This window comes from Gymnogyps californianus, chromosome 8 (genome assembly GCF_018139145.2).
Source record: "Gymnogyps californianus isolate 813 chromosome 8, ASM1813914v2, whole genome shotgun sequence".
Taxonomy (NCBI): Eukaryota; Metazoa; Chordata; class Aves; order Accipitriformes; family Cathartidae; genus Gymnogyps; species Gymnogyps californianus.
The window spans coordinates 4,971,738-4,997,341 of NC_059478.1; the positions used below are offsets into that span (position 1 = coordinate 4,971,738).

At 52.7% G+C, this 25,604-nt stretch overlaps 1 protein-coding gene across 1 annotated transcript in view; it reads left to right on the top strand.

Annotated features, from left to right (window-relative positions):
- PAPPA2 (pappalysin 2) overlaps positions 1–25,604 on the top strand; it is a 93,783-nt gene that overhangs the window by 63,484 nt on the left and 4,695 nt on the right. Inside the window, 5 exon segments of the mRNA XM_050900644.1 lie at positions 1,634–1,847; positions 8,714–8,882; positions 9,628–9,760; positions 10,897–11,006; positions 13,751–13,822. Coding sequence (XP_050756601.1) covers positions 1,634–1,847; positions 8,714–8,882; positions 9,628–9,760; positions 10,897–11,006; positions 13,751–13,822 — 698 coding nt within the window.

Genomic DNA, 25,604 nt, shown 5'->3' on the forward strand with positions numbered 1-25,604 from the left:
AGCCAAAAGTGGCTCGGTGCCTGGTGGCTGTGGGAAAGCCTGTGGTTCAGGTGGCCTGGGGCTGTATAAAGTTGTAGAGACTCATGCCCACAGCTGCAGAGCAGTCTGGGAGATGTTCACCACCCAGACACACAGCAGTCACCCAGACACGCCACGGCCTGGCTTTCATTCTGCCGACTCCATCAATAGCCGCAGGAATGTTTTTTAAGCCAAGTCGGAGAAAGAGAGCTACTGTTCCTGTCTATACGAGGCTGAGCTGGATGGGATTTCGGCGGTAATTGCCTTGACAGCTTCAAGTATTGGGACTTTATGTGAGTTTCCACCAGCGCCTTTGCTCTGAACAATCACATACAACAAATCATTTTAATGGGTGCCCTATTTTATGGAGACATTTATAGCTGAAACGTATCAAAATTATTTACTTTTTTTTTTAAAAGTTAAATCTAAGGAGCAAAAACTGCAGGGAATTAAGGTCTCATTTCATGACAGGGAGGATGCCAGCAGATCCCCAGCGTGAGCTGATCAAGGGTAGCACGCGAACGACAACTCGACAGCCCAAATTCTGCACGCACTGATGCCCGTTGCCTTGGGTGGGTCAGCTGAGGGCAGGGCTTTAATCTGATCTTTCACTCAGAGCCGCCTCTTCTTCCTGCTGAAGTCAATGGGAGGTTTGCCATGGGCTCTCTCGGTGGGAAGGCATCCCATCGGTGGAGCGCCCTGGGTGACTTCCAGCGGCTGACACGACGGCTGATGGTGCTTGGCCAAGGCTGCCGAGTCGTGCGGGTAAACTCTTAGCGGTCCAGCCGACTCGGCTGAGCTGTCGAGGCAGGGACGTGCTTGATGCTTGTTCTTCCCGAAGGCTCGTGTCCTTACGGGCAGGCTCTCAATGCTAATAAATGCTAAGAATAGGCAAGGACAGGATGACATGGCTGCGTGGCGCTTGGAGGCAGGGGACGACCCTTGGCAGCGCCGGCTGGCTGGGAACGCAAGCGCTAAGCAGAGGCATGGTCTTGCCCCTGGTCCAAGAGCAGTTGTAGGCAGAGCAGTGACCCCATAAAAAAAAAAAAAAAAAACAACTATGTTCAAAGGCAGTGTGGAGCAGTCTGTCTGCACCGGGAACCTGCTGATCCAAACCTCTCAGTAGGAAGAGTCCCATTTGCTCCAGTCCAGCTTTTTTTCTTGCTCAGCAGTTCATGTATCACAGGGTATGACAGCTTGTGAGGGTAGGTAAGGACAAGCTGCAAAAAGCACCTGGGGAGAATGAAGATGGGCTGAACTAAATATGACAGATAGGTGTCATACACAAAAGCCCCCAGCCCACTGAAGGCTATCCTGAGGCATCACCAGAGAGGGGAAGTTTAAGGGAAAGTTTTGGGGAGATTTGCAGAACCAAGGTCCTTTCTCCACCCCCTAGAAGTTGTCCCTTCCCTGCTTCTGTCTGCATTCAAGGAATTTCTGTCCCAGCCTGACCAAGCATGGAGTGGAGTCCATGGTCTTCATATTTGTTGCCTCCCTTGGCATCAGTATCCACTCTAACAAGAGGACTTTTGCTGGTTGCTCTGAGCTTCCCTCAGCAGGACTCCACCCCTGGGTCAGCTGTAACCCCAACACACTGCTTCTCTTTTGGGGTCAGGAACAAACCAGTGGCTGACCTGCCTGGAGGACGGTCTCTGGTCGCTCCCTGAAGCCTACTGCAAGCTGGAGTGCGACGCGCCTCCCGCGGTGGCCAACGCCAAGCTCCTGGTCCCGCGGTGCCTGCAGGGGAACCACGACGTCGGCTCGGTCTGTCGCTACAAGTGCAAGCCTGGATACCACGTGGCCGAGAACGCAGCAGGCAAGCCCAAGAAGTAAGTCTGTGGCGGGTCTGTTATTACCGTTTCCTTCCTCCTCTTCTCCCAGTGTGAGCAAGGAGGAGAGGTGACGGTACGCTGGCAGTCTTGAAGAACTGATTTGATAGGTACAAGGCAGAGCCGCTTGCTCTGGTCATGCAGATTTCTTGAAATACGAGGGGCATTCCCCTGGTCTAGGTGAAAGCAGGTGGGAACAAGATGTAAACTGCTGTTGCACGCACATGTACGTTAAGTGCCTTAACCTAAAGCATGGGAATTTTCCTGTGCACCTCAATGCACTTGTCACTTAGTGAAAATTAAGCATGTACAGAAGTGTTTGCTGACTCTCAGGTAATTAGAAATAATAAGATGCTGGAAGATTCCTGGAGCTGCTGTCTTTCCTAAAAGTGATAAAACAGATCAAGGCACTGGGGGTTGTAAGAATGAATGACTGCCTTTTGTCATGGTTAACATTTTACCCCTTGCACATCTCGGTTAAATTTAGTCTCAAGCATTGGCATTTCAATCGGAGAAGGTTTTTCCCAATGCTTTGGGGAAAAATTCCTGGTGATTCACTAGGCCTGCACTCCGCCAATATCATGACCCTGGGGGGTAAAGCAGCATTTTGTCTGTGATGCCTCCAGCTGAAGTCCCCATTCGGTACGGTCACTAAAGATTCCCTGGCACTGGCCGGGTCCTCCCCAGAGTCTTGACGCTAGCCCAAATCAGGTAATTATGTGCTAATTTTTTAATGCCTCCTTCCAGTTTTAATTGGATGCAGACTTCATCTCTACTTTGCTCTGGGGTAGGGTTGCTGTGCACTGGGAAGCAGTTGCCAAATTTCTTGCCTCGTAATGAAGGAAGTGGTTTCTGTAAACAGCTTTTTGCAGTGTTAGGAGCATTTCTTGGGCCAAGGGGAGCTGAGCAAATTATGATTATGGCTACGATCACATGGACTGCTTTGCAAACTGCAGAGCAGCTTGCGTGCCTGTGGCATTTCAGGCACTGGACGTGCGATCAGATCAACTCAGCTTGCAAAGTTAGGCTATCTCAGTCATGCTGCAGCAACTGCTGGTAAAAAGGATGGCCTCTGGGAGTTCCCGAGGCTCCTCTTGATGTGTGTGTAACTTCCTTATGGGTCTGAACAGCCTGTGAGACAAGTCAAGGAAAATCATGTGCAGTGGTTTACGTTTTCATAGCAATGCACATTGACATAGCATTTTCACGTTTGCAATTATCATCACTACTAATTCGTCTAACATCTTTGATGGTAGAGTATGATCCTGTTACGGTAAGCAAAAAAACATTAACAGAAACAGAAAATTCATTGCTTTCTTATCATGCAGATTAACTGCTATGTGAGTGGCCTGATTCAAAGCAAAAGCCGTTCCTTGGAAGTGTAAATGTCGGTGTACCGTTTCATCTGGAGCTCTGCGTACACACTCAGCATGAGTACAAATCCCTTGGCACATGTAGTGAGTAGCAACTACTAGCCAGTAAGCGGGCCAGTGGATTGCTGGAAATCCTTCTGGTGTTTCAGCCCTGGCAGGTGGAGGACGGGAGCTGCCAGAGTGAGAGGTTGCTTTCTTTGTTCAGGCCAGTTTTGGAGAAAGCGAGTTGTTGAAGGTGATGGAGAGCTCTGGAGGGGGCTGGCACTGGTGGGGTGCAGGTTCCTGATGTGCTGGTGTGCAAGCAGGGTCTCAGCTGATGATTTGGACGTCAGGTTTTGGGGTCTTCTGAAGTCTTTCTGGGTTCTTTCTGGGTTCAGGAAACTGAGTTCTTGACCTATTGTCTCCCTGTTGTCCATCAACCCAGCAAGCACCAGCCTTGCTAAAGGATTTAGTTCTGTACAGGTGTTGATCGGCATAAGAAAGCAAGACTCTCTGTGTACTATATGTTGGACAAAAGTCAGGCATGATCCACGGCTGATACTGGAGACTCCTCATGCCAGCTAACTAGCTCAACCTTGGAAATAGTCAGGCTCCCTTTGAATTATTCTTCTAGCTCTAGAGATCGTGCCTTTTTAGAGGGGAACATTGGAGGGAGTGTAACCCCCAGCTGGCCTTGCCAAGAGCTATGGGGCTCGGACTGTTCTCCAGGGAAGGTGTAAAGGCATCTTTAGGTGTTCGTGGGGTCCCAAGGGATCAGCCCATTCTGCTACTATGTGAAAGACACACTCAACTTCTCACAGCACTGTTATAAGAAGCTTGGTCACTTCCTTCAAGGGCTCCTTGTAGGAACCTTCCTTCAGGGATGGCTCTGGATCCCCTGTGGACAGGGACAGTTAAGCTGTAGTATGAGTGAGCAGAACTCAACCCAGCCAGGGCTCAGCATCACCTCCTGACTAGCTGCTTTTTTGATCAGCCTTCTGCAGTGCCTTTCTTTCTCATGCACCTCATAAAACACCATGGCTGCTACAGCTGGGCTGGGGACCCAAGCCCTGGGGCTTTGCTCCTCACGTGGTAGGGCTACGGTGCCCACCTTATGCAGGCCTGAGCCATGGCTGGGATCCAGCTGTCTCTGTCCAAGCTGAGATGCTCTTGGACATGGATGTTCATGTGCTTCCCTCACTTCTGTTTCGTTAGTTGAATTTTGCTGCAGGGGCAGTAAGGATGCTTAGAAGGCTCCTGAAATCGTAGCTGAAATTCATTTCCCATAGCATAAGTGGAAGAGAAAGGGGATAAAGAAATCCATTGTCTCAGAGAAGATGCTTTTATCTATTAACCTGGGTGAGGAAAGGCCCTTCAGAAATCACTGCTTGTCAACAAGGGATCCTTGAGGAAATGTTGATTGTGTAATCAAGATCCTGCCAGAGATTTGCTGCCTTTCTGCTGGTGGGATCATCTGACTGACGATGCTGACATGAAGGGTAAAGCTTCTTTGACTCTTCCTAAAGGAAATCTGTTTTCAGCCTGGAGAGTCCACATAACAGCCTGGTTTCCAGCTGCCAAGCTATTTCACATCTAACTCCAAAATAATGGTAACAAGGGGAACTTAATGTATGCATTCGTGCTCTGTGATGGGAGCTCTCTGGTTTTGGGCAGCATCTGTCCAATGGCAGCACCAACCCTCCCACCCACCTGGGTCACACAGAGAAATTAACTGTCAAGGAGCGATGTTTAGCATCATCCACAGCTGCAGCATTGAAAAGAGCTGGCCTGAAAGTCAGAGGCCAGATACTTTGGGGAAAATGGGCATCACCCCAGCAGTGGTCCTTGCTGTTGCTTCCACCATGAAGTGCCACTTGAAGCAGCTCTCTAACAGGAATACCTAGGATATCCTTTAGAGGAGCACTCTAATGCTGAGAGGGTGCTCTCAGTTTGGGGACCGAAAAGGTCAGACCCTGCAGAGTGGTTGTTTCACTTGCCCGATGCGGGATGATTCCTTGGAGAGAAGAGATTTGGGGATCTCAAAGCTACCTTTTGTAAGGGGTTGAGCCCCCTTCTGCTACCTTGAGGGAATGAAGCAAAGAACTGGGCACCCAGGTCTTTTCAGGCAGCTTTGAAAGTCTCAGCCTGCATTTTGACCAGAGATTGAGAGAGCACAGCACCCTGATAAGCTTCCATGGAGATGTCAGCCCCTCCGCCTCCTCTCCCCGTTCAAAGACTACAAAGACCATGAAAGAGGGAGAGGAGGCGGGAGAACGTGGAGGAGAAAATGGACTGGAAGGAGTTAGCAGACCGAGGGGCTGGAAACGCATCAGAAAGATCGCAGCGGGCAAAGCAGGACAGCCTAACCCAGGAGCATCGGAGTTTAGCAGGGCACCGGGCCACTGTACAGTTGTGGTGGGTGCAAAGGCATGGGGTGCTCACTGCTTCTGCTCACGTCTGGCCCCTTCCAGATAAAAGGCAAACACCCGCACAGCTGAGGGAGCCAAACGGCCAGGTAAAGAAAACACGGGCTGTCAGCTGGACTCCTGTGTCACTTTCACCTCTAAGGTCTCCGATGAAGATTTACAGCCCAGGTTGCCCAGCCTCTTTGGAGCACAGCAGCGGAGGTCCTACAAGCTGGTGTTGCTTTCTTTCAATTTACTGGCAAATCTCCCTCCTTCCCCCCTATTCTTTTTGAAGCCATCAGTCTCCTGCCACGGGAGATGAGGCGCTTTAGGCTCATTTATCACCGTTCCTGTACAGCGGACCCGGTCCCCCCAAGCTGGCCGCCCCAGTACATGGCTGGATCCCAGCCAGGCTCCTGCGTGCTCGGCTCCCGGAGCCAGGCGAGCGCTCATGCCTTCATGTCAGATGCAGCCCTCACTGGCCTCAGACGTCTGCCCTGCCTCCTCTACCCATTAGGCATCTGCTTGCCCGGTTGGAGGGGGAAGCTTTGACTCTGATTTTCCTGGCTTCCTTGTTAATCCTTGAGAAATGCCGCTAACCCAGATCAGAAGAAGTCGGGGGATCTGGAAATTTCAAGCTGCTATGAGGTTGTGGTTTTTTTAATTCTTTTTTTTTTTTTTTTTAAAGCCTCTCCCTTCCCTTCTCTGTGCCTTAATGTAAACTGCTCACTTCATACGTGCGGCAGTGGTCCGCGTGCCGCCTTCTACCCTGGGGTCAGCCCAGGCTAGCCTGTTTGAAGTTCCTCAGCATGGATGCTGGTGGTGGGGTGAGCCTCCAGAGCAAGACGGTTTCTCCCCCCAGGTGTAGGGGGGGTGCAGGTCTGGGGAGAGGTGGGAGAGGCCATGCATGGTGCTGGCCCCACGCTGGGGCCACTCCAGCACCACTCCATCAAGGCAAGAAGCCCCAGTGAAGATGATGGGGCTGCAAACCACAGCGTGCACCTGTGCAAACTGCAGCTCCTGCAGCATGCCCTCCCCATGCTCGGCCCTTCTCCCCAGGTCTTCCTGCAGCTCCCAGGCAGAGGGCCTCTGCCACGATTCAGAGGAGCAACAGGGAGGTGCAGTGGCTGCATCGGTTATATTCTGGTGGCTGGTGGGGAAGTGAGAAGTAGCGTGTGGCCGGGATGCTTCTTTGCCCTCCCAGTTTGCTCCTATCGCTGTAACGCCATCAGCTTAACCCCCAGCGATTTACCCCTTGCAAGTCGTACAGCTGGATCACGCCCTGTGTGCCAGGCTATTCAAGAAGGGGAAAATGCTGCTTGAGGACCTGGATGTCCAACACGGATCGGTGCCTCACGGCATGCGCCTTCATTCGCCTTTAAAGGTGGGCAAAGCAAAGTGTTCAAACAGACATGGGAGGAGGCAAGGTCTGATGGGGACATCTTCAAAAGGCAGTGACCATCATCCCAGTGGAAAGAGTGAGCAACCAAGAAAGTTAAATTAGGGGTGCGCTGAAACCACAGATGCCCACAATGGGATCCAGAGTTGCTCCTCCTCACCACCCTTCCAAAATAATATGTAGTTGCAGTTCCCTTCAGTCAATTCAAGGCTACTGCTCTCGGGGTGACTTTGCAGCACCACTTGCTGCTCAGGTGCTCACACTGTGGCCACCTATGCTCCCAGCGTGGTCTGGTGGGAAGATATTTTGCAGAGCTCTGTGCCGGGGGACCTGCCACCTCCCCTGCCCTGCCCGGCCTGCCTCCCTGTTACCTGCTGGAGCCTGAATTCACCACAGCAGGAACACACTTGTCCCTCTTATGCAGTCTTTGGGAAAAACAGATCCCTGATTTCTGAACGGAGAAGGGGAATCTCTAAGAGTTGCAAATATTTAAAAAGATGAGAATGCTTCAAAAAGCTCTCAAATTTCCCATCCAGGAGTTCCCAGCAGAAATGTGATGGGGATGGCCACCAGCTCCTGCCTCCAGGTCTGGCGGTGGGGTGCAGATGGGGTCCCCTAGCAGCTCCGGGCTGCGTGACCCTGCACCGTGTGTTGGGGGGCTGCCGGGTGGCCCCATGCAATGTCTGCTGCTGCTGCTCAGAACGAGGGGCAATTTAGTGCCTCCCCCCAGGGGTTTCTCTAACCCAGTTAAACCCCCTTCCGTGTACCTGTGGCATGCTATAAACTCCATAACACGGTGCCTGGAGCCCTGCCTGCTGGCACTGGTAGGAGAGGGCAGGGGAAAGCAGCTGGAGCAGGCTGCCTAGTAAAGAAGCGGGGCAGGGGGGAAGTCTCATTAAGGATGGAGCAATCAGCACCGGCTCAGGTAAAGCCCATCAGCGCTGTCAAAACCTGTGTGTCAAAGTCTGGGGTAGCGGTGACACGTCCTCTTCTGGGAGAGCAGTCCCCAGCCAGCCCGATACCTCATGGGGTTTTGATGCCTCTGTGTAAAAGATGCGGTGTCTCTGTCACTGCCAAGGACAGGAGACTGAAAAGCGGGTGGGCTCCGCTCCTGGACTTTTTCTTTCCTTTCTTTTTCACTGTTTTTTTGGCAAGTAGTTTGCGCCTGGGCTGTTTTAGCAGCACAGGATGGTATTGGTCTGCTGCGGTACGACAGCCCCTCGGCGAGAGCGGGATTGACAGATCTGGCTGGAGTACAAAGAGGAGCCTCAGGAGTAGCTGGGCGCAGGCCAGCAGGATTTACTGGTGGAGGCTCACTCCATCCAGCAAAATATGTAGCTACTGGCGGTGGGACAAAGCAGCCCAGGACCCGCAGGGGCTGCAGGGCAGAGAGGAATGGTTTAGGGGTACCACGAGAGGCGGGGAGCAATGGGGTGGTGAGTGCAAGGAAAAAGCATCCAGTGCTCCTAAATCAGTGCGATCCCCGCAGCGAGGGGAAGAAAAGCTCCTGGTTGAGTGTGGGCTGTCCCCTCAGGAGGACCTGCCCGTGGTGAGGGGTGGGATGGCATGGGAAAGCCCCACGCGGGGTGCTTGGTTGTGCTCTAGGAGAGGTGTCTCTAGGCTGCTCCTGCCTCTGTGGGATGCTTGGTACAGCCAAGGTGGGGTTTGTTTGGGGTGCTGCAGCCCAGTCTGGTGTCTGTGTTTCCCCAGGAAGTTCCTGAAGGTCCAGTGCCTGGAGAGCGGGCAGTGGGAAGAGGGGCACTGCGTCCCCGTGGTGTGTGAGCCCCCCCCTCCCGTCTTCGAGGGCATGTACAACTGCACGCAGGGCTTCGAGCTGGACAGCCAGTGCGTCCTCAACTGCGAGCCGCAGGGACAACAGGTGAGTGACTTGGGGGGGAGGCAGAGATTGGCAAAGTGTTGTGCTTCAGAGCACCTGAAAACAGCAGGGCTCCCTGTGCCCCGCTGTGCAGAGGGGCCCCGCGACAGCTTGGCCATCCCCAGGGCCAAATGCCCTTGTACCACTAAACAGCAGTCGCCCTGCAAACCCAAAGCTTTTCTTGCTGGATACCAGCCACGGCACAGGGCGCACCACTACCTGGGGATGCTGTCCTGCTCCCTGGTGACCCTTCCAAAAAGCAGTGGTCCTAAGCAAGCCCGCTTGTCTTGAGTGAAAAGGGTCGGAAAGCAAAAGTCAGAGGGTTTCCAGCGGGTTTTGGGAGCTGCTGTGCATGCATTTGCCTGGGATGCTGGGCGACCTTGCTGCAGCAGGCTTGCTAACCCAAGGGGCTTGCCTGGGGATGGAGGCTGCTGCCTGCCAGGCTCTTCCACCCAGGTTTCATATCTGACCTGCTGGAAGGGTATTGTCAAAAGAAGTGCAGTCGATTCCCTCTGGTGGGATCCAGTGGCAGCTGGAAAACAATTTGCTTTCTGGTCAGTAGTGCAAAGCACACATAGACTCGACCAGATGGCTGCAACCCAGCTGCCCCAGAGAACTTCCCTCTGGACTTCACTGGCAGGATGGGGGTCCTTGCATTTTGCTCCCCCCTGGAGCTGGGCAGTGGCCAGGTGAGGTGATCCCTGCCACTGCCAGTAGTAATACCGGTTGCTCTCCCTCTGTTTTGCAGGTTCCCATCATCTGCACCAAGGAGGGCTTATGGACAGAGGAGTTCAAACTGTGTGAGAGCTTACGGGGCACCTGCTCACCACCCCCAGAGCTGAATTTCGTGGAGTACAAGTGCGAGCAGGGGCACGGCATAGGTGAGGGCAGACGAAGGCTAAACAGAAAACCAAACCTTACGTTGACTCAGCCCTCCCAGAGAGCTGAAGGTCATGATGATTCTTCTTCTTGTACCAATCCCCACTAAATCCATGAAAAAAGAAATCCTGTTTTCTCTTCCATCCTCTTTCTAAACACAGAGCCAGGGGTGGCTTTAGCCTTGTGTATGCCATGGTTGTACTTACAGGCAAGACTCAAAGCTAAAGCTGGCTCCCGTGTAAATATCTCTCTCTTCAGAAGGAGTAGGGACTCGTCTCTAGGGCAAACCCAGCCCTTTGCAGTAATTTTCCTAATCTCTAGCCCTCCATTCCCCTGAGGTCTCTCCACTTGTTACTACTGCTGATATTTGCAGGGTTAACATGGTAGGTCCTAGATAAAAGCCACAGTGACAATCGCGTGTAACAGGGCGCTTTCACCAGATGAGGGACCACATTATCCATTTCTTTCTCCAGGACTTGGTTGCTTTGTGCTTTCAGGAAAAGCTGCAATGCTCAGTCACAGTCCGTTGCATCTTGTCTGGCATCCCGCTGGACGGGACGCTTGAGCAAAGCCCGTATCGCTCTGAAACAAACGCACCAGTCATCCGGGCCTCATCAAAACAGGCTGAGGCGAGCCTAAGGGCAGGGCCTGCTAAGATTAAGCCTTGGACAGACCTGATGTAAGGCTGCGGTTAGGGCTGGGATCCACCTGGTTTTCTAAGGTGGTTTTTGCAGCTTTTTTTTCTTCCGGGGTCATAGGAAGGCAGTGGGAATTCAGTGTGGTAGAAAAACTATGAAAGATGCTTCCTAACATGTCAACACACATCCCATAGCATCCAGGCCAGACTTATTTTCATGCTGGATCCCATGTCCTGCTATCAGGGCTGGAATCTATCTCTTAGGCTGTGTTCAATTTTCCTCTCATCTGGGAGAAGGGAACCGGCCACAACTCCTGTAGGCTTTTGCATAATTTGGGATTTGGGGAAGGGATTGTCATCCCAGGTTGGGAGGAAAAGGATCTCCTCTGTGTCTGCATTTGCCCTCAGTGAGGAGCCTACACGTTTGAGTCTGGTGCCGTCCTATAAAACACCATTGCCTGGTTCTTGATGAAGTCCTCAAGGCACTCTCTCTTCCCGCAGGTGCTGTGTGCATACCTTCCTGTATCATACCTCCCAGCGACCCTGTCATACTGCCCGAAAACGTAACTGCTGAGACTATGGATCACCGTCTGCAGCCCACCAGAGTCCAGGTAAATGGGGAGGTGGATTCCTCTAGCAGAGGGTTCACTGGCAGCATAGAGGGGAGTCCCCATCCTTTCTATCTGGTGGTTTTTTTAACCAAAATCTCTTTGCCTTGGGTGAAGAAGGGTAAGACTTGGAAAGACAAGCAGCATAAGTGAGCTTGGGGCTGGCCGGCCCTCTCCAAGGAGCTGCCCAGGCTGCATGCTCTGGAGGTACCTGCTGCTCCCCATAACCACGTTCCAGTGCTGAGGTCCTTCTCCCTCCCACCACTGCTTTCTCATCTTCCCTGCCCTATGGATGCTACTGCACAGCCTCCTGCTCTCCCGTACCAAAGTTCAGCATAAGTTATCAGCTCCCCAGCCAGCTTTCAAGGACTTGCAGGATATCACAATGAATGAAGTTAAATACAGCAATCCCACTGATTTTTCAGGATGTGCCGCATGCCTAAACCTAAACAGCTAAGCTGCTGTTATTGTCAGCTGGTGTGCTGGGAAAGCAAAAGCTACCCCTGGCATGGCATGAGCCTGGGTCCCTGATTACCTGGCATCAGAGATGCAACCCCGGGCACGCATCTCCCTGCCAGGGAGGAGGCAGGACACTGTCAGCTGAAAGGTGTCTCCGGCTGCCAGGACCCGCTGGCCGTCCAGTTGCCTCTGCTGCTGGAACAGGGGAGCCTTTTCCTCCCCATCTCTTACTCATTTTGTAGGCAAAACAGCTTAAATAGCTCAAATAGTTTTGGATCCTCACGGCACGACTTTCCCAAAAAGCAGCTCCACTGGGGTAATATTTCTTAAAATAAAAATGAGATGCATAAGGAAGGAGGTGGAACAAAGAAAAGCAAACAATCTTCCCAGGAGCCAGCGCTCCCATCCAAACGCTTTCCCCTCCTCCTGGGAACCAGCGGGAGGCCCAGCGTCGTGCTTGTGGATACTACTGTACGTCACTTTGAATCAGACCCACAGCGGATCGCTGCCGGGGGGCGAGGACGCCTGGGGTGTGTGGGATGGTTAAGCACGAGCCTTGGAAGGAGTCCTTGCCTTTGAGGGATCGGATGGCTTGGCCCATCGAGGCGGTGGCATTCGGCTTCCCTTTCGCTGCCGCTGTGGGCTCTCATGCAAGGGAGGCATTTTGCAGAGAGGAGGAGGAGGAGGAGGAGGGAGGGGAGGCGTTATTTTAAGAAGCAGCGCTCCCCCTTGCCAGGAGCTCTCTCCCTGGACCGTCTTGTTTTCCTCTCTGCCCTGGCTCCTGTCTCTGCTCCCTGCTTTGCTCCTCCAAGCCTCCAACAGCTTGCCATTCCTGGGAGCTGCTGTGATCCTGAGGTGATGGAGAGGATGGGGTGAACCACACAGGGAGCTGCAGAGGCCACTCGGGGAGGGCACGGTCCTGTTTTGCTTTCAGCTCCGATCCATTGCATCCCGCAGCCGAGCAGGTTTGTCCCTCTGCCCTTATTTCCCAGCCTGGAATACGAGTATACTAATATGCCATTCAAGTTGCACAACCACCACATCTGAAACACCCCAGTAGGGTTAGGATGCAGACATCCTCCGGGCTGAGCAGAAATCAGCTAGCTCAGCCAGCATCCCCAGCCTCTGCCCCATCTGACGGCAGCTCCCTCCGGGTCTGCCTTCCCTGCACTGGCTGAGGATGGCCAGGACCTCATCCTGCCCCAGTCACATCACGGTCTTGACCGAACATGCAGCAGAAGGAGCTGCAGCAGGTCTGCGTGGGCAGAGCTGTCCCATCCCCAGCTGCCGTGCCACCCGGGAATGCTGGAGCCGATCTGCCTGCTGCTGCACATTTCAAATGGGAGGCTAGGAGAAAAGATACGTGCCCCTCTGTGCGACTCCCGCACTGTGGAGGGCATCCTAGGACACTTTCACAGGCCAGCGTCGTTTTATGGGGCCTCAGATTTCAAAGCCTGCCTGAGCTTTACAAGGAGGAACTTGCATGTGCGGTGGGGCTTTTCTTCCCCCTGTATAATCATGAGTGCTCCCCACAAACCCCTGCTGAATGAGTGGGACAACGCGTTCCAGCACAATGAAACCGAGCCCTTCACATCTCGCTCTTGTGTCCAGTTGGCTGCAACAGCTGAGCTCGTGCCTCGTAAATACCAGCGATAACCTCAGCCCTCCAAGTGAACATGAGTCTGGTGTATCTGCTTCAGGCCAGGTCCGGGGAGGTGAGTCCTCCCGGGATCTGGTTCTCGGAGCCTGAGCAGGGGTCAATGAGCAAATTGATGCAGGCACCAAGTGATGACTGGCTGAGCCACTCATCCCGTACGAGCAAGAACCTGGTGAATCCAGCATCACACAGAGACATGATGGCAGACTCGGCCTGTCGTGGCCCTGGGTGGCTTCCTCCCAGAAGCAGCTTGTAGCCAAGTCAGCCACTGTGAGGTAGCACTGCTAGCCAAACCCACTTCTCTGGTGGTCCCTGCCATCTCCCTTTGTCCTCTCTCTTTTGTGTCTATATACATCTACATATACACATGCACGTGTCTGTCTAGCCTCTGCCTTGAACAATGTACCCTGGTTTGTGGGTGAACCAGGTGCAGCTGCCTGGGGTTTGATGGGCTTCAAAGGGTTTCCCGCTGGGCAAAGGTGCAGGGAGGGTCCTGGGGGTGCCACCGCTGTTCTGCATCGCGATGAGCAATGCAGTGTTGTGGGAGACCCTCTACCTCCAGAAAGCGTTGGTGGCTGTCGCCCTCCCTCTGCTACCTCACCTAACAGCTCTTTTCTCCTTCCCTCCTCAGCATGTTGTGTGCACGGGCAGGCTGCGGTGGTACCCAGACCCCTCCGTCATTCACTGCATCCAGTCGTGTGAGGTAAGCCGCCCCTGCCCCCAGCACAAGCCGTATGCTCCTTGCAGGAGAGCTCCTGGCAATGCAGACCCGCTCCAGCACAAAGCTGGATGGCTTTGACTTCATGTTTGCTCCGAGCTGGGCCAGGGCTTACTGGCTGAGCTGAGAGACCAGAGCAAGCATCCTTGGGTATGGTCCCCCGCAGCCAGGGCGATGCTGGAGAATGAGAGCTGCAGAATAACCCATTTCCTTCCTTGCCTGCTTCTTCTTGGCCAGCCCGGGAAGAATATTCTAGCAAAAGGATTTCACTGGCAAGGGGTATCCCCAAAAAGCCTGTGCTGACTCCAAGCCTGAATAGTTCCTTAACCAGAACCGCAGTTCTAGAGTAACGCAGATCCAGAAAAGCCCTGCGTGACTCACGCGTCCAACCAAAACAACTAGGATTTCCAGCCTCGTACATGCAAAACAAACCGCTCCTGAAGAATCTGCAGACAAAGAATTCCTTGCAGAAATTGGTTAGCCGCTCATTTCATTTTGAATAATGAGCAGGGAGGAGAAAATCATAGGCAGCCTGGAGTCAATTCGCAAAGGAAATTAAAAATAGGCAGGCTTTGTCAAGCACTAGTTGTTGTTATGATTGAGGATAAAAGGAAAAAGGGGGGGTATTTTGGAATGTTGTGTGCTGAAAATTTGGGATTTTTACCAAAAAGGAAAACGTAAATGAAGTTTGCACACCAAAAATAGCTTTGGGTTTTGCCTATTATTTTTTTTATGTGCTCGTTTCAAGGCAAATGATTGCTTTTGCTCACCGATTCTGCCTAGCTCAGCAATTTTTCAACTGAAGTGTGGGAGAAAGGGCGATGTTGCAGGGGGCACATCCCTAGGAAGGAAATGTTATGGTCAACAGAAGGTGCAGCAGTTATTTCCCAAATGCAATGGCTGCGTTGTGCGTCTCTGCTGCAAGGCATGGGCTGCAAGCGTAGGGGAATGAGGTGCTGTGTGCTAGAGAGGTGTTTTATGGTTGAGTACTAGAGTTTAGCAATGGGTCCTCTGGCATTTTGGGAGCTCCAGGTCTTTCTAAACCACATCTTTTATCTATGGGGCAATGTATTTGAAGTAGGATGGACTTATGTGGAAGAGCAGTCCGGATGGTTGTGGTGATCATCTCTGTGGTTCTCCTGCTAGCAAGGGAGAACTACTCCTTGTGCTCTCTGGGAGTTGGTCCTTCCAAAAAAGAAACAGATGGGGTGTGAGGTGCTGCTCCTTCCCTTCCTGTGCAGCTCAGGTGACAGAAAGCCAACACAGGCGTGAGGATGCTCCCTTAGGCTCAGGTACACCAGACTGACCCCAGCCTTTCCTTATCTATGGTTCCTGCACCTCACCTTGGGTCTGTGTCTTCAGCGAGAGATCCCATAGGGGATGATGAAAAATGCTAGTGTCTGTGTGTGTGTGTGAGAGAGAGAGAGAGATAGGGATGAACCAGCTGAAGTCCCAGCATCTCACAGTAGTAGTCACTGTCGTCTTATTGGCCACCCAAACATGCTCATGGCCAACATGACCTCTTTCTGTTCCTGGATGCTTGTCACCCCTTTTACTCTTAGAAGGCAATCCTAGACAGCAGTCTTAGCGTACGAGAGGTTAAGCAAGCCAAAATCTTGCAGAGTACTACCAGAAGATGGAGAGCCTATGCTCTTCATCACCCGTGTAGACTTTTTAATGCCTTTTTTCTGCTTTCAATCTTTCATCAGGAATGACCAAGCAGTACATACTCTTCCAGCTGAGGTCTCACCAAAGCCCTGCACAAAGCTTCCTTGTGCTGCAAATGTCTCTTTTGATAGGACCCAGGACTATATCTGTTATTTCTGCAGTTGCATCAGTCTGGCAGCTCAGAGATATCCTGAGGTCAGCAAGTACACCCAGATCTTTCTCTACCTCCTTTGTTTCCAACTGATGAACTCCAAGCTAACAGCAGATGTTTTACCATCAGTACAAGAGCTTGCCCTTCAATTTTATATAAGTGAATGTCATCCTGTTTCTCTCTCTAGTCCTTCAGGTCATCTAACTATTTGTCGGATATCCTGATCCTCCTCTGTGGAACAATGCCTTCCTCCTCATTAGCAGTTTCATCAGCGCAGGCCTGTTTTTAAGGTTACAGTCACTCACTGTAATACTAATGCAGATTCATCCTCAGTTTCTTTCACCCTGATGCTCTCCTTTTTGATACAGCTCACAGCTGCCTCCTCCCTGTTCTCCTCCTCCTCACTTCTCACATATGTGTCTTTCATTATTCTTGTCATTGGGTTTTCTTCTACGATGCTGCAGGTGTTAAGGTTGGGCTGATAAGCCAAGTCTTCCTAGATAACTCTTTTCACATGTGTTTTATAGTAGTCGTTGTCTTGCCACAAAGAATAACTCTTACCAAAATTGTCTCATTCAAAGTATTGCTCTGGGAGCTGCTGCTCGGCACTCGGAAGAAGGGAGGTGTTACCACTGCCCCCTCAATGTTGCTTCCACCTCATCTGTGCTGGCTTCCATCCTCATTCCTATTCCTCCCCTGCCTCCATCCTTGTGACCAAAAGCACTGCAGTTCTCAGGGGCCATTTCACTTGGGACCCAATCTCTTGCGGGCTGTGGGGACATCAGACAGCGAGAGTCAGGTAGAGATGGAATATAACCTGTCATCTGTCCTTGCTGCATGGTGCCCTCCCCCCTGCCCCCCAACTCCTTTTCATGTTCTCCCCTTCATTTACCTGCACAGGAAATGTTTTACCCCTGCAGGACATAGCCCCTGCTGGGTCTGACGTGGTTCAGCTTGACTTGCCATGTCCGTGGGACATCTTAGTCCCAGGTTCTTCCTCATTTCACAGTAATCCCTCACTGGAGGCACCTCCTTTAGGAGCCCAGCCTCTCCTCTCCACTGGGCAGTGAAATGCTGTTCCAGTGGACTGTCCAGGTCACCTCAGGTCCGAGTCACCCTCGGAGATGCCGTTGTCTCTCTATTGACTGCCGAACGTGTGTTGGATGAGGAATCTTTCTCATCTGGATGCCTCGGTGAAGGGAACAACCCTATGTAAGAGAAATCTAGGCCACCTGGCTGCTCGTACCATCTCTCCCTGGTGGGGTCACTTAAGGCTGGGGCATGGCAGCAGTAGCCAAGCCTCGACCTCCCCAGCCCCAGCTGGAGCCCTGCCTTGGATTGGAAAGTTCAGGTCACTGTGCAATGGTGTTAGAGGGATTCTCACTCATCTCTATCGTACGCTGGCGGCGGATCAGCCTGCCTGCTCATCCCTCTCACTTCTCTCCCTACCTCCCTTCTCTTTCCATTAATCTGGTCATCCATCTGCCTCCCGGTCTCTCACTGCGCCTTGCCAAGTTCCCCATCCCTGGAGCAGGGAGGCACGTAGTTCAGCGGGCGAGGGAGGGAGGGAGGGAGGGATGCAAACCCTTCCAGGAGCCCGTCAGGAATACGAGTTAGCGCTGAGCACGCTTCGCCTCTCAAGGGCCAGCAGAACATCTCATCCCCTGCCACCAGTAGAAAAACAGATGGCAGCACGGGGCGGGGGGGCTTTGGGCTGGGTGGAGAGGGGAGTGGAGGAGGAGAGAAACCCCTCCTCCCCGCCGTGGTTTGGGAGGAGGCGGTCGTGGTCCTGGTGGTGTGCTCGGCTGCTGTGAGGGAGGTGTTTGCACCATCTGGGGCAGCCATCCCGAGGTGACCACCTCTCAGCTATCCTCCTCCTGTGCCCAAGAGCAAGTGAGGCTGTTGACTTCAGAGGAGGAGACAGCATGTACAGTGATCCAGGTTGCTCCCTTGGACTATTGCTGCTATGGTCCAAAACAGTCTATGCACGAGTGTGGCTGCTATAGAGCATCTCCTAGTCTGTAAAAACCTGCCAGCTCTGCACCCCGCTATCTCCCACCACAGGGGCTCCTGTGGTTCACATTGTGGCTGTGGTTTAGGTGAAAAAGTTCACTTATCATCATCGTGTTTACCCGGTGTTACTCGCAGGACGGAGTAACCACCACTGTCCTGCTCAACTACCCTCAGAGGAAAGCAGGCTGCTCTTGCAGTGATCAGAGTGAACATGGGCAGACTCTTCTGGGCAGCCAATACGTTGTGCAACATACTGACCTCACCCCCACCTCTAGCTCTGTTTCATCATTGCGTGCAGGTAGCAAAGGGTTAATTGTAAGGGATTTACAGCTGTGGTCTGCCTCGTAGGGTAGCAATTCCTTCCTGCTGTGACTTGGTGTCTTCTCTGGTTGGGGTTGGCTTTGCTGTGCTTTGCTCTGAGCAGCCCTGCCTGCATGCTGGGGGAACAGGCAGAGGCTTTGGCTTGAGGTCTCTGCTTCATGCCCTTGGGTGAAGATGGGCCATACCAGAAAGCTGTCGTGAGCGTGAGCTGCTGGGAATTTCTCAGATCTTCCCCGCATGAGGACAAGGTCTCGCTGCCCTTGCGCGTGCTGCTGGTCATGTTATCATGATCGTAAAACACTAATCCGTTCTCTGTTTTGTGGTTTTCCTGAGGTATTACAATGGAAATGATGAGATAGGGATTGAAGTGTGTTTGTGGTTGCGAGTTGTTCTCAAGTCTCTCGATCCAACAGGTAGTCAAGGACCCCGACAGATCCTTGGCTCTTCCCACCAGTATGCACAAAACCCTCGCTCGGCACGTCTGTGGCTTGTGTCCAGCATTTGTCAGCCAGAATTAACTGCTTTGAAGGCATATGCAATAGGGACAGTGGGAAGTCTCATCTAAAATCAGGGTCCCGCTCTGCTTTAATGTGATGGGAGACAGGGTGCGACTTGCTCCCTGAGCAAAGCACTGCAGCCGGGGTCCGGCTGGGGCCCCTTGACTATCCCTTCTCCCAGACCTTGGGAGGGTTCTGATTTTGTACCATGGCAAAGCTCAGCACAGGAAACCAGGCAGAAACATGATGCTGGTGGGATGCTCCGCTCCGGGAAAGAGGTCCTCCTCTTCTGCTCTCCTGCGGCTTAAGGCAATGAGGACTACAGGCACCCCAGCTTCTCCAAGGAGACTCTCTGGAGCAACTAGGTATCGCAGCATGGCCAGAATTTAGTCACCCTCTCGTGATGCTCACATCATCACTCTCTCATCTCTTGTCCCCGTGGAAGCATTTCATGACACTTTTATCCAGCCTGCGCTCTTCCTCTGTCTGCCGTCTGGCTTTGAAAATGCAGAGAGGATCCTACTGGATGTGACTGCTGCTTTTGCAAGCAGGCAAGAGGCAGACCGTGTGACTGCTGTTCCTTCAGGAGTCTTGCCTAAAGCCTATGCAATCTAGGTGACCAAACAGGACTCGATGAGTTGCTCTAGATTCTAGTACATTCAAATTTTGCATAGTACATGACATGTTGGCCTCCACACCTCAAGAGGACGCAGCAGAGTTGGAAAAAGCAATCAAAATGATTAAGGGGATGCCACAGCTGCCCTTCAAGGAGACCCTAAAACAGCTGGGACTCTTCAGTTTGGAGAGCAGAAGACTGCTGGAGGTTTGCCAAGACACAGAGGTGCTGGGTAAGATGGATGCAGAACTGGGGAGCACTCAGTGAGACCGGCAAAGGGTTTGTTTCAAACAGGTGAAGGAAAATGCTTTGGCCACAGTGAGCACTGGCCTCTGAAACTGGCTGCCACGTGAGGCTGCAGGGGTGAGTAGTAGCTTTAAGCTCAAAAAAGGATTAAACAAATTAGTGGACATCAGGGCCACAAACAGATTACCAAAAGGACCAGGCAGGGCTATACCTTCCACCATGCTTAATGCAGCAAGTGCAGACGGTGGGGGAGTACAAGGAGCATGGACTGCAGGTAGTGGTCACTTCTGGATCAGACCTGGCCCCTGACTGGTGAAGGCAAAGCCCTTCGTGCTGGGGAGGTGGAAGGCAAGATGGGGAGCTCTCCACGTACCTGCTGGGTCCATTTTCCTGCCGCTCTTGGCATGAGCAGCATGGGCTGCTTAGCATGGGATATAGCCTTCCAGGGGATGAGCCCAAAGAAATCTATTCCTCTTCCAAAAATCTCACTTGAGGCATACTTTTCCTAAACTGTGAGAAGATCTCTGTCCCCTGCACACACGTAGAGTGTGATTATAGAAACCTCATTTTCTTAAGAGACAAAGCAGAGGGAAATAAAATGATCACACATCAACATGGTGCAAGGACAGGGGACAGGCACAGCTCTCCTGCCTGCAGGAGCAGGCTTATAGAGCCCTGAAAGATGGGGGCCTTTTGGCACGGGTAAGACCACAGCATCCAGGCACACCATGAGTGGTGATGGAGACTCAAAGAGGTAGAAGCAGCCTCAGCTCCCCCAAGCTGCATTGTGCAGGCTGGCCTGCACTTGGGATGCCCTGACCTATGGCTACTTCTACTGCCCTCTCCAGCTCAGGTGCTATCCCTCCATCCCTGTCCATGTCCTGCTTTCCCCTTTCCCGGCGGTCACAGTCGTGCAGCCAGTGACACAGACAGAGGGAGTGAAAAGCCACTGAAAGCACCCGCTGAAATAAAAATCAATGAGTCGCTTCTGATAATAAACAAACATCCCCAAGCGTAGCGCAGCCAACTGCTCGTCCAACACAAATATTCATTCCCCTTCAGCTCCTTCATCCCTCGTACATTGTTTTTCTTTCTGTTTAAGATCTGTAACAAGAACTTGGCAGAAACCAGATACAAGTGGGTCAGGAGGCCCTTGTGGTTTTCAGGACTTGTTTTCCATAACCCGTTCTATCCTGCAACATATTTTGCACAAACGGCTTGGCAGGAGATCTAATCCATGGCAGCAGGCGAGCTGTGGAGGGCAGGATTGCAGGCTGGTGCTCGTGGCATGGGAAGTCCTGGCTCCTCTTGTGTGTGCAGCAGCAGCCCTGGGAATGGTGAGTACTGGGGACCCATCTCTGGGAGCCGCCATGCTTGCCAGGAGCACTATTGACACACGGCATCTTCCTCTGCTCCCCTTCCCTTGTTCTTTCCTGCTTCTGTTTTTCTTCTCCTGTTAGCACTGAGATCAGGGTGTAAAAAGGCCACGGATCATGGACACAGATGCTTTTATGGAAGCAAAGACATGCTCTGTTGTGGTGTTCATCTACACCAGCTTTCCATCCCTTTCTTCACTCTTGTCCCCATGGACTGTGCAAAGCACTTTCCAGATCACTGTCTGCTGAGACTTGGGGTCCCTGAGGAGTAAGGCACAGAGCAGGACAGCGGTAAAGAAATACATCCCCATTCAGCAGCCCAAAGTGCCGCATACTCACTTCTGCAGCAGAAGTGTGTCCAAGCCAAATCCTGGCCTGGGACACAGAAGCACTTTCAGACACCATGAAGGCAAGGACCTGCGCTCCCAGTACGGACATCTACAGCAGCGTTCAGGCTGCAGACCAAGCAGCCATCTAACATCTGTGCTCTCCATCCCCCTTCAGACATGATCCTGTCCAAGCTCAATCCAGACTGATTCAAACAGGGCTCAGATGTTTGCAGGAAACCCATGTCCAAGGGACCCCCTTTGTCCTGAAGAACACCTAAAGCTGCATACCAAGACTGCTGGGAGCTGGGCTGTTGCTTGCCTTGGGCATGGCAGCACAAGTGATGGCACATAGGCTGAAACCAGACAGCAGGATGCTGCTTTCCAGTCCATCACCTCTTCCTCGAAGCGTTCCTTTGAGTATATGGAATACTTTCTGAAGTAACAAGCCTCTGTTTTCTTAGTGAGGCCTGGGGAGAAGGATGTTGGAGCTGGAGCAGATGTTCCTGAAGACCTGAGGTTTGATGAAAGTGGTCTGCATGCTGAGCTGACAAGTGGCTCAGGGACACCAGCAAGCTCAGAAACAATTGGCATTTCTCTATTTTGCTTTCTGGCTGTGTCTGTGGTGACAGGGCAGGTCCATGATGTCTCTAAGCAAGCCATCCTACAGGCATGTGGCTCCAAGGGACAGCTGCCATGGTTCAAAAGGAGCAGAGGGACGGCTCAGGGGACAGAAACTGGGAGACACAAAAATGGTGGATGAAGCACTGGGTCTGTAGGAATTGGTTTCTCCTTTCTCTTCTTCAGGCCACTTGGTCCCAGGTGCCTCTTGCCAAATTTCTAGAGCTTTCCTCCTCTGAGCAGTGCTTGCCCTGCCTCCCTTGCTGCGATGGGCCAGGTAGAGCTCGCTTGCTGCTCGGAGTGGCTCAGGGCAGTGAGGTATCCCAGAAAGCTTTTTGAGCAGAAGCCAGCCCTGTTCCCTCTCCGTCCCTCTCTGTGTTTTTCAGAGCTGATTTCCTCCTTGCGTGCCGGAGAGCCTCAGGAAGGAGTGAGAGAAAGTGAATGTGCTTGGGGTGTCGAGGGGGGGAGGGAAAAAAAAAAAAAAAGACACACTGCAACAGAGAGAGGGCCAAGAAAAATATTTAATCCAAACAATGAACATTGTCGTTTCCTCCCACAGTCTGCATTCCCAGTCAACTTCCCTGGGCAAGCAGGGGGAGCCAAGAATGGTCGGGCTCTCTGCCTCACCAGCGTGAGTGTGTGTGTGTGCAAGGAAAGGGATGTGTCCTGGGGACACTGTGCTATAGCATCGCTTTAACTAGCTCCTGCCACGTCTGCGACTGAAGAGACTGACACCAACCCCAGTTTTCTGTAGGGAACCAGTGGTTTGGAGGGATAGGGACAGGAATGGGAGGGGGAATTTCCAGGGACCCAAGCTGGGGTGGTGGATGCATAGGGGCTTTAAGTGAACCAGACTTCTAACAAGGCTTTAGGTACTCTTCAAGTCCTCCCAGGGACCTCCCACAGCTTTCTGAAATATCTTGGCTAGTGGCTGAGGTGGGAAGGAAGGAAAGGCATCCAGCGGGGAGAAGCTGCCCTCTGCCTATCCCCGGCCGAGGGCTGCTGCAGCCTCTTTGTGCTTTCCTTTCCCCACGCACCCCTGCCTGCTCCCCCCTGCCACGTGCAGCGGCTTGCACCTGGGACGTGACTTCTCTTGCACGTCTTAGAACCTTGAAGCTGCAGAGGTCTCCAGCCCTGGGGCAACTCGAGGTTCATCTCCTGTGGTTCTGTGAGCCCTGGTTTGGGCTGACATCCCTCTGCCACCAGCTGGGCTGGGGTTTCCAGCTGTGCTAGGTGAGAGCCTGGCCCTGGCCACTGCTACTTTCTCATTTCTGGTGCTGAGCACACACTGATGCCTTTGAGGGCTTGCCCTTGAAGACCTTACAAGGCTCCTGGAAGGCCATGTGCACAGTGAAGGGAGACATTTCCCCAGCAGAGGTTTATCGTCCAGCCCTGCCCCGTCTCCCCTGCCATGCCATCTCCCCCCTGTCTCCTCCAACTGATCTTTCCACCACTAATGACTCATCCATTGCAAGAGCAGAATCAACAGCGGTGAAGCTGATGCACAAGGCGTGGGTCTGACGGCAGCGGCAGCTTTTCCAGGGCTGGTCCCTGCCTGTCTCCCCCGCCGAAATGATGGTTCCTCTGTTCCTATGGGGCTGCTTTGAAAGCGGCAGCCGAGAAGGATGAAGACACCGGCACCTCCTCAGCTGCAGGGTTGCACGTGGTCGTCTCGGCATGCAAAGGGTCTGAGGTCAATGCTGAAAATACTGATAGCCAAAGGGAAGGATGAAAGGACAGCAAAATCCATGCTGACTTAGAAGCAGCATGAAAGCAAACTATGCACCCTCCTTGGATGGGATCTGCACAGTTGCGAAGCCCAGGACCTGTGCAGCCTCCCGAAGGCTGGGGGGAAACATTTTGCTTATTAAGGCTGGGCTTGATCCCCTGAAACTGCGATCTGGGCTTTCTCTAGCTATGGGCAGATTGAAGTCGCAAGCACTTTCCTTCTCGGCAGCAGTGCAGGAGAGTCTTTCAGCTCTTCCGTTACACAGCTGGCCAGGTGCGCTCTGAATTTTTTTTCTTTTTTCCACCTTTCTCCGAAGCATCTGGAACAGGTCATCGCCAAAAGCAAGGTACTGGGCCTTCAGGTCTGCTCAACCAGAGCAAGACCTGCATTCCTGGGAAATAATGTTCATCAAATGCCCGTGACACAGCACCAAAATATGTACGATACTGATGGCATCTCTTGTTTATTCTTCATGCTCTGTCTTTCCCTCACTCTGTTGCACCCTTTCACGCTCTTTCACAGTGAATCAACCTATATATAAGGTGGATTTGAAGAAAAGTGTCTGGACCCTGCCTGCCTCCCCAGTGGCACTGGGGGCTCCCCACCGGGCAGGACAGCAGCCCCGGGGAGGGAGCCAGCCAGCTCAGCCCCAGCCCCGGGGACTCTGCAGGGACAGTGGAAAAACACTGTGCACAGATGCTGCTCCCTGCACGACATCTCCCGGCAGCCTCGAGAGAAACGGCACGGCCGAGCCCTCTGAGATGCTTCTGCCCGGGATGTGGCGGGATCTAACCAGTCCTTTCTCACGTCCCTCCTTTGCCTGCAATACTTTTCCCTCTTTTTCTTTTTTCTTTAATTTTTTCTCTTTTCTTTCGTGCCTATTCCCGGCTTTGAGAGCATGTGTTTTTTTAGCCTATTTAAATTGCCAAGCACTTGATTCGCGGTTACTATTTTTATGCCGTCAGCGCAGGGCTCGGGCCTGGCCGTGCCAGATGCTGCACCTCCACGTGCTAACACATGCCCCGCTGAAGCTCCTGTCTGAATAAACAAGGAAGATGGATGGCGCGAGCAGGGAGATTCGCTGACGCAGCCCGGCTCCCTGGCTGCCTCGGTGGCATGCCGCCTAGCCGAGCAGCTCCCTATGACTTAACGCGGCATGGAGCGGTTGCAGCAATTACCTTATTCATTTTTTCCCGGTTTATACGAGCCGTTTCAACCAGCCCTTTTCCCCCCCGGGCTGGAGGATGCATATTCTGGCGACTGAAACCTAGCTGGCCATTCCCCTGGATCACATCCATTGCCTTCGCATGGCACGGTTGGGCATTGGCGTTCTCTTTTTTTCCTGCCAGGATCTTAAAACGTTGTCAGGTGTTTCTGTGAGTTGCTGATGTGGGCAAACCTCCCTCGTCCCACCGCTGGCATTGCTTTCTGTAGAGCCACACGGCTCAAGCACAGGCTGAACAGAGTCTGTACGGGTTTTCTTCTCTCACATCACCTGCTATTAGCACATTGTATTGCTCATGTCCTCCCTCGCCGTGACTCTTGCAAGACCAAAGTGAGACAGATGCAAGTACTAGGGCGTCTGTGCCCTCAAGGGTGACCCACCAGCACCTTACTTTGCTCTTTCTGCTTGCAAGGATGAAACCAGCTGGAGGTTCTTGACAAGGCAAAGCAACGGGAGTCACCGTGTTCTCCAGGCACTGGGCGAGGAGCAGGGACAGCAGTCCCCGAACCCTGCGCCTGGCTCTCTTGAGCCTCGAGTCCAATTAGTCATTTTTTATTTTCCCCTCATATGTTTTTCCAGTGTAATTTGGAGGATGAGTTGTTAAGTTTCCCCAACAAGTGTTGCCATAGGAGCCTGTATTTGTTTAGGGTGGGGTATGGGCTCCAGCGGGTTGAGAGGAGGGGGCAATTAGCCCTAATAGGTGTAGAGAGAAACTGAGTGCCTCTCCTTCCTTCCCCGTCCTGTCCCTGCCTCTGTCCTCCCCCCACCTTGCACACAAGATCTGGAAATCGTTTCAGACCTGTGCAGCCGGGATGGGCAAACCTCCCCGTAATTGTATGGAAACTACCGAAGCGGCGGGTGTTGTTTTGCCAGTGAGTCATGACATATGGAGCAAAGCTCAAGGAAAAACTCCACCGCGTGGAAGGCTGCAAAAGCAAATCACACCCAGAAGAGTTCTTCCCTGCCAGCAGCCCTGGC